The 8,879-nt window shown below is 42.0% G+C and overlaps 2 protein-coding genes across 2 annotated transcripts; both read left to right on the top strand.

The window, feature by feature from the left end:
* Nucleotides 1-268: 268 nt before the first annotated feature.
* On the top strand, nucleotides 269-2,657 carry LOC138886278 (uncharacterized). Its single transcript, XM_070167346.1, has 2 exons — nucleotides 269-407; nucleotides 1,042-2,657. The coding sequence occupies exons 1-2, from the start codon at nucleotides 269-271 to the stop codon at nucleotides 2,655-2,657; spliced, it is 1,755 nt and encodes a 584-aa protein (XP_070023447.1).
* A 1,145-nt stretch (nucleotides 2,658-3,802) lies between these two features.
* On the top strand, nucleotides 3,803-8,438 carry LOC138886277 (uncharacterized). Its single transcript, XM_070167345.1, has 9 exons — nucleotides 3,803-4,192; nucleotides 4,274-5,064; nucleotides 5,158-5,536; nucleotides 5,657-5,827; nucleotides 5,909-6,062; nucleotides 6,147-6,265; nucleotides 6,326-6,465; nucleotides 8,017-8,119; nucleotides 8,424-8,438. Exons 1-9 carry the CDS (start codon nucleotides 3,803-3,805, stop codon nucleotides 8,436-8,438), a joined length of 2,262 nt encoding a protein of 753 aa, XP_070023446.1.
* The last annotated feature ends 441 nt before the right edge of the window (nucleotides 8,439-8,879 follow it).

The following is an 8,879-nucleotide window of genomic DNA, read 5'->3' as shown; positions in this document are numbered from 1 at the left end:
GAGAGGCGCCAGGGGAAAAGATGAATTACTGATGGCATACTTCATCCAAAGTCTGAGTGGGGCAGCTTTAGAATGGTACACCCGCCAAGACGCCAGCAGGTGGTACACCTGGGACGATATGGCTCAGGCCTTTGCTCGACACTTTTAGTACAATATAGACATTATTCCAGACCGTCTATCTCTGACCAAGGTGGAAAAGAAACCCAGTGAAAGCTTTAGAGAATATGGGTTCTAATGGAGGGAGCAAGCTGCACGAGTCAATCCTCCGATGGAAGAGGACGAGATGGTTAATTACTTTCTTCAAGCCCTAGAGCCCACTTACTATGGCCACTTGATCTCAGCCATTGGAAAGTCTTTCAATGATGTGGTGAAGATAGGAGAAATGGTGGAAGAGGGGCTCAAGTCGAGTAAGATCATGAGCTATTCTGCTATAAAAGCAACCACCCAGGCAATCCAGAGTGGTACCGGAAGTTTGCTACAACCACCCAGGCAATCCAGAGTGGTACCGGAAGTTTGCTAGGCAAGAAGAAGAAGGAAGATGTTGCTATGTTTGTCTCCGGATCATGGCACGGCCAGAAGGGTTCACCTCATCAGTACATCTATCCTCGACCCCGACCCCAAGCCTACGCCCAAGCTCCATATAATCCACCTCAACATTACTTTTCCCCGCAAAACCCCCAATACTCAGCCAGGCCATCCCAATACCTTGTTCACCACGCACAGTCATATGCTCAACCCCCTCCTTACCCACAATGGCGTGCTCCAGCTCCGCAGAATATCTACCCAGCTCCAAAAAATACCTATCCACCCCCACAACCCTATCAAAACCCCACTGGTTCAAATTTTCGATCAAGGCAGAGTATAAGAGAGAGAGGCAGCAGCGGAAACAAACTTTTACCCTGCTTGGAGAGTCCTATGCTAGTCTGTTTCAAAGGTTAAAGGAGTTGGACGTCTTGAGGCCGATTGAGTCAAAGATACCAAATCCCCCTCCAAAAAACCTCGATTATTCCCTAAGATGCGCCTATTGTTCTGATGCTCCAGGGCATGACATAGAGAAGTGTTGGCATTTGAAACGGGCAATCCAGGAGCTCATTGATACAAACAAAATTGTAGTCCAAAGCCCAGATGCGCCAAACATCAACCAAAACCCTTTGTCAGCCCATGCAGAGACGCACATGATTGAAATAGTTCACAAGGACGGGGAGCCCAAAAAGTCTTCTAAGTCCGTCATGATGATTCGGGCCAGTGAAAACAATTTGGTTAAAGCTCCAGACTATACCAAAGCAACGCCCTTGACAGTTGAAGGGAAGACAGAAAAGCCGAGCTCACTCAATTCGAAACCACCAGTATTGGTCGTGAAAGGGTTGTCGAAAGATATCGGGGCAAGTCCGGAAAGTTCAAAAGTGGTAGTACCAGGGATTTCAAGTAAGCCTGTCATAGTTGTGAAGGGGGCTCCTACTACCCCTATCATCATTAAACCAGTAACCCAGCTTCCAGTGGTGGATGCCAAGGCTGTTCCGTGGAATTATAAACAAGTGATAGTGACATACAAAGGAAAAGAAATAGAGGAAGAAGTCAATGAAACTGGAGGATTGACTCGTTCTGGGAGATGTTTCACCCCAGAAGAATTAAGGAAAGCCAAGTCATTCAAGGATAGCCCAATGCCAGTAAAGAAATTGGTCACTGAGGAAGAGCTGGAGGAGTTCCTGAAAAAGATGAAAGTGCAGGATTATTCCATTGTGGAGCAGTTAAGGAAAACACCATCCCAGATTTCTCTTTTGTCTTTGTTGATACATTCAGATGAACATCGCAGGGTCTTGATGAAAATTTTGAATGAGGCACATGTTCCTGATAAGATCATAGTGAACCACATGGAAAAGATAGTTGGCAGGATCTTCGAAGCAAATAGGATCACTTTCTCGGATGATGAACTTCCTATGGAGGGTACAGAACACAACCGAGCTCTTTATCTCACACTGAAGTGTGAAGATTCTATTGTCTTAAGGGTTTTGGTTGATAATGGCTCTAGTGCGAATATTTGTCCCCTGTCTACTCTGCAAAAACTGAAGATTGGCACCGAAAGAATCCATTTGAACAGTGTGTGTGTCCGAGGCTTTGATGGGGGAGGTAAAGATTTTGTTGGAGATATAATGCTCGAATTGTCAATAGGGCATGTTGAGTTTACCATGGAATTCCAAGTGTTAGATGTGGTTGTCTCCTACAATCTGTTGTTGGGCAGGCCCTGGATACATGCTGCTAAGGCAGTCCCGTCTTCTCTACACCAAATGGTGAAGTTTGAATGGGACACGCAGGAAATAGTTGTGCACGGTGATGAGGACTTGTCAGCCTGTAATGATACAATTGTTCCGTTCATCGAAGCTGAAGATGATAAGGGACCTTGGGTCTATCAGACTTTCGAAACAGTGTCTGTTGAGAAAATTCCTAAAGGAAAATGCATTCCGGGTCCTAAGCTATCCTCCGCGTCCGTCATGTTTGCGAATGAAATGTTGAAGAATGGTTTTGTGCCGGGCAAGGGCCTGGGCTCATCTCTGCAGGGTATTGTGCATCTAATGCGCCCCAGTGGGAATCCTGGTACATTTGGTTTGGGATTCATGCCCACAGAGAAGGACATGAAAAGGGTTAAAAATATGAAATAGAAGGTATGGTCACTCCCCAAGCCCGTCCCACACATCTCTAAGTCTTTTGTCAAGCCAGAGGCTGAAAAGCCTCCAACTTACTCAATCCCAAAATTTGTGGTCGATGTTGATGAAGAGCTGATCAAGAGGTTCCAAAGTCTGTTCGAAGAAGTCAATATGGTATAAGTTGGCGACGGCTCTAGTAAAGCAAATGTGCAGCTCGTTGGCCCAACCGTGAAGCTTAGCAATTGGGAAGCTACTCCTCTCCCCACCAGGAAGGAGTTTTGGTAGTTTGCTTTGTTTTCCTTTCTGTTATCTGGGTTATTCCAGGGTTGTAATCCAGATTTTTAGTTTTGCTTGTTTTGATGTTCAAACCCTTCTATCCTTTTATTTTCAATGAAATGCAATTTTCCGTTTTCCGTTATTCTTAATAGTGTTTTATTTTGTTCTTTTTTATTTTGTACAGTTCTTTTTATGCTGGTTGCAGTGACATGACATGCATGAAGAGTTTTCAGCCGAGTCTTAAAAGCCAATCTAATTCTGAAATAACAATCCAAGAAGTAGAATATGATGATGAAATAGAATATGATGAAGAAGCAACATTTGAGGAAATCAGTAAAGAGCTAAAACAATTTGAAGAAAAACCAAAGCCTAATTTGAGTGAGACCGAAGCAAACAATTTAGAGGACCAGGATAATGTTAGGGAAACCAAGATAAGTGTGCATTTAGAGCCGCAAGTTAAGGAGGCAATAATCAAAACATTGTTTGAGTACAAAGATGTCTTTGCATGGTCATATGACGATATGCCGGGCCTGAGCACTGATCTGGTAGTTCATAAATTACCAACTGATCCAGCATTCCCTCTTGTCAAGCAAAAGTTGCGAAAGTTCAAGACTGATATGAGTGTGAAGATCAAAGAAAAAATCACAAAGCAACTTACTGCAAAGGTCATTCGGGTCACTCGATATCCCACTTGGTTAGCCAATGTTGTGCCAGTACCAAAGAAGGATGGTAAGACCAGGGTCTGTGTTGATTATCGTGATCTTAACAAAGCAAGCCCAAAGGATGATTTTCCATTGCCGAACATTCACATTCTGATCGATAATTGTGCCAAGCATGAGATTGGGTCTTTTGTGGACTGTTATGCGGGATATCACCAGATCTTGATGGATGAGGAAGATGCAGAAAAGATAGCGTTCATCACGCCATGGGGAACATATTGTTATCGGGTAATGCCATTTAGTTTAAAGAATACTGGGGCAACTTACATGAGGACGATGACCACCATATTTCATGACATGATACAGAGGGAGATTGAGATTTATGTAGATGATGTGATCATAAAGTCAAAGAAGCAGTCTGACCATGTTAAGGATTTGAGGAAGTTTTTCCAAAGACTCCACGGGTATAACCTCAAGCTCAATCCAGCGAAATGTGCATTTGGTGTCGCGTCGGGGAAGCTGCTGGGATTCGTGGTTAGTAGACACGGCATTGAGTTAGATCCATCGAAGATCAAAGCCATTCAAGAGTTACTGCCGCCAAATAACAAAACAGAGGTGATGAGTTTGCTTGGAAGGTTAAATTACATCAGCAGCTTCATTGCTCAGCTCATGACAACCTGTGAGCCCATCTTTAAGCTGCTGAAGAAAAATGTTGTGGTCAAGTGGACTGACGAATGTCAAGAAGCATTTGATAAGATTAAGAGGTACCTGTCGAATCCATCTATGCTGGTCCCACCAGAGCCTGGAAGACCTTTAATTCTCTATTTGACAGTCTTGGATAATTCTTTTGGCTGTGTATTGGGTCAACATGACATCACGGGAAAGAAGGCGCAAGCAATCTATTATCTCAGTAAGAAGTTCACTCCCTATGAGGTTAAGTACACTCTGCTTGAGAGGACATGTTGCGCCCTGACTTGGGTTGCACAAAAGTTGAAGCATTATCTGTCGTCCTACACTACTTACCTAATTTCCCGCATGGATCCTCTAAAGTATATCTTTCAGAAGCCTATGCCCACAGGAAGACTGGTGAAGTGGCAGATTTTACTTACTGAGTTTGACATCATCTATGTGACTCGGACCGCGATGAAGGCCCAAGCCTTGGCCGACCACTTGGCCGATAATCCGGTGGATGATGAATATGAGCCACTGAAGACTTATTTTCCTGATGAAGAGGTCATGCGTGTTGACGAGGTTGACCGAGATGAAAAGCCAGGTTGGAAAGTCTTCTTTGATGTAGTTGCTAACATGAAGGGTGTCGGAGTACGGGATGTACTTATATCTGAAACAGGGCAACACTACCCTGTAACAGCCCAGCTTCGATTTCATTGCACCAACAATATGGTCGAGTACGAAGCATGCATTCTAGGTTTGAGGTTAGCTGTAGACATGGGAGTCCAGGAAATACTGGTTCTGGGAGATTCAGATTTGTTGGTTCATCAGATTCAATGAGAATGGGAGACTCGAGATTTGAAGCTCATACCGTACCGACAGTGTCTGCATGATCTTTGTCAATGGTTCAGGTCGGTTGAATTTAAACATATTCCCAGGATTCATAATGAGATTGCTGATGCCTTGGCCACTCTGGCATCAATGTTACATCATCCGGACAAGGCTTATGTCGACCCCGTGCACATCCAAGTTCATGATCAACATGCTTATTGTAATATGGTGAAAGAGGAAATTGATGGCGAACCTTGGTTCCATGATGTCAAAGTATACATCAGGTCGGGGGTATATCCAGTACATGCTACAGGTGACCAAAAGAGAACCATTCGACGTCTAGCTAGTGGATTTTTCTTGAGTGGAGGAATCTTGTACAAGAGGACTCCAGATTTAGGACTGCTGAGGTGCATAGACGATAAAGAAGCTTCAACTATTATGGCCGAAGTGCATTCTAGAGTTTGTGGGCCACACATGAACGGGTATGTCTTGGCAAAGAAGATACTTCGAGCAGGTTATTATTGGCTCACCATGGAATGGGACTGTATCAGTTTTGTTCGCAAGTGTCATCAATGCCAGGTACATGGTGATTTGATTCATTCTTCCCCATCTAAGTTACATACAATGTCTGCACCTTGGCCCTTTGTTACTTGGGGCATGGATGTCATTGGACCAATTGAGTCGGTAGCGTCAAACGAGCATAGGTTTATTCTGGTGGCCATTGATTACTTTACCAAGTGGGTTGAAGCTGTAACTTTCAAGTCCGTGACCAAGAAGACGGTGGTGGATTTTGTTCATTCAAATATCATTTGTCGGTTCGGAATTCCCAAGGTGATCATCACAGACAATGTTGTTAATCTCAATAGTCATTTGATGAAAGAGGTATGCCAACAATTCAAGATCATGCATCGGAACTCCACTCTGTATCACCCCAAGGCAAATGGAGCTGTTGAGGCTGCTAACAAGAACATAAAGAAGATACTTCGTAAGATGGTTCAAGGTTCTAGACAGTGGCATGAAAGGTTGCCTTTTGCCTTACTGGGTTATCGCACTATTGTTCGCACTTCAGTAGGTGCAACTCCTTATCTGCTGGTATATGGAACTGAGGCAGTTATACCTGCGGAAGTTGAGATTTCATCCCTTCGGATCGTTGCAAAAGCTGAAATGGCAAGAGCATACAACAAAAAGGTGCGTCCTCGGAAATTCGAAGTGGGCCAGATGGTATTGAAATGCATCCTTCCTCATTAGGCTGAAGCTAAAGGCAAGTTCGCCCCAAACTGGCAGGGGCCGTTCATAGTGACAAGAGTATTGCCCAATGGCGCTTTGTATTTAACAGACATAGAAGGTAAATGTGTAGACATGGCTATCAATTCTGATGCAGTTAAGAGGTACTATGTATGATTTCTTTGCTTACCTTCAGTTGTATTTTGTACTTGGCATGTTCAAAGTTGAAATGACGAGGGCATTTTGTTCCTCTACCCAAACACTTTCATCCTTTGTTACCCCTTTTGAGCTTTATTTATTTTCTTTCATACCCCTCTTTTGGAATCAGTAACAGAATTTGAGAACGAAAAAATGAATGAATGAAAAGAAAGAAAAAGAAAAAAAGAAAAGAAAAAGAAAAAGAAAGAAATAAAGAAAAAAAAGAAAAAAGAAAAAAGAAAAAGAAAGAAAGAAGAAAAAAAGAAAAGAAAAGAAAAGCAACAAAAACAAACAACTTTCTTTTTGAACTACGTTCGACCTGATTCCTTTTAAGGATACGTAGGCAGCCTTACGGTTCGGTCCCATCAAAAGAAAAAATTAAAATTCCCCAGACCCAAAGAAACTGGGGCAGGAGTTTGGGTTTTGAAAAGATCTGATTCCAAAAGTTGTAATTTTAACCCCTTTTCATCTTAAATTAGTTTGAGCCTTCATGCCACCCTTTCTTTCTAACCCTGTCCAAAAGCCTACATTACGGTCCAAAGAAAGACCTTCTGATCAATCTTTGAGGATGACAGGTCAAGCGAGACAGAGGAATGATTTACATCATGGGTAACACTTTGATCATGGGCACAAAGGAAAATTGAATAAATGAGAGAGTCTTATTAGTGAAAACCCTCACGGGCACCGTAAGGCGATGGTGAGCTGAGAGAAAATTTAAAATGAGAGAGTCTTATTGGTGAAAACCCTCGCGGGCACCATAAGGCGATGGTGAGTTGAGAGATGAACAAATGAGAGAGACTTGTTGGTGAAAACCCTTTGGGGAACTACAAGTCAAATGAGTCTCATGACTTTACAGAGAAATTGGATCAGTGAAAGCCAAGTTTTGAAGTATGAAGACGGGACATGAACTGAAAATATGATTGGTTGGACGGATTAGGCTGATCAATCCGAAATGCATGTCATGATCATTGGAGTTGGCTGCTTCCCTCAGATAAGTCTTCTTTTCTCATTCTTCTTCATATAGTCATCTGAGCTCAAAGTTTTCCTTTGTTCCTTTTGTCAAAAATCATTTCATTTTGCTCTTTGAGTCTATCTTTATGGGTTTCTTTTGAGTCAGCCCTTGTTGAACAAGCAGGAAAGGATTTCAAAGCCTACTACCAGATTCTAAATTGCACAAAGCGGAGTCCGGCCATGCACATCACAATTGACTTGATTTAGAATAAGCAGTATGGTGATAACTGAGGTTCAGGCAATCAAGTGAATCTTGAATTTTGAGTAAATACAAGGATTCAACAACTTTCAAAATGAAAACACAATGCAACAAATGAGTGTGAGAGATTCAGGTCGTGCAGAGGTTTTGTGGTCCAGTTCTAATCAAAAGCTCAAACAACTTCTTGCTAGCCCGAAGCAGCTAATCAGAATGAAGCATGGCAGTGGCGGGAGCAGACACTCAGCAAGGATGCCACAAACTAACCAGCACGTTTTCAAACTAATAAGATTTTATTTGTCTGAAACAGGGGTAAGAAATTTTTTAAATCCACAGGGACCTCCCATGGAAAAGCATGGTTCAGGGAGCAAGAAATTCTATTCATAATCCTAAAAGATGAGAGCATGACTCAGGTAAGTTCGTTTTAAATTTTCAGGACCCTCCTGGATAATGGGATTTAGTTTTTAAAATTTTCAGGACCCTCCTGGATAATGGGATTTAAGTTTAAATTCTCAGGACCCTCCTGGATAATGGGATTTAGTTTTTAAAATTTTCAGGACCCTCCTGGATAATGGGATTTAGTTTTAAATTCTCAGGACCCTCATGGATAATGGGATTTAGTTTTAAAATTTTCAGGACCCTCCTGGATAATGAGATTTAGTTTTTAAATTTTCAGGACTCTCTTGGATAATGAGATTTAATTTTAAAAATTCTCAGGATACTGCTGGATAATGGGATTTAATTTAAAATTTTTAGGACCCTCCTGGATAATGGGATTTAGTTTTAAGTTTTCAGGACCCTATTGGATAATGGAACTTAATTTTTCAGGACCCTCCTGGATAATGGGATTTAGTTTTAAATTTTCAGGACCCTCCTGGATAACGGGATTTAATTTTTAAAAGTTCTCAAGACCCTCATGGATAATGGGATTTAATTTAAAATTTTCAGGACCCTCCTGGATAATGGGATTTAGTTTTTAAATTTTCAGGACCCTCCTGGATAATGGAATTTAGTTTTTAAATTTTCAGGACCCTCCTCGATAATGGGATTTAGTTTTTAAATTGTCAGGACCCTCCTCGATAATGGGATTTAGTTTTTAAATTGTCAGGACCCTCCTGGATAATGGGATTTAGTTTTTAAATTTTCAGGACCCTCCTGGACAATGGGATTTAG

Source organism: Nicotiana sylvestris, chromosome 2 (assembly GCF_000393655.2).
Source record: "Nicotiana sylvestris chromosome 2, ASM39365v2, whole genome shotgun sequence".
In the NCBI taxonomy this organism is placed as follows: Eukaryota; Viridiplantae; Streptophyta; class Magnoliopsida; order Solanales; family Solanaceae; genus Nicotiana; species Nicotiana sylvestris.
This window is presented reverse-complemented; position numbering and strand designations above follow the sequence as displayed.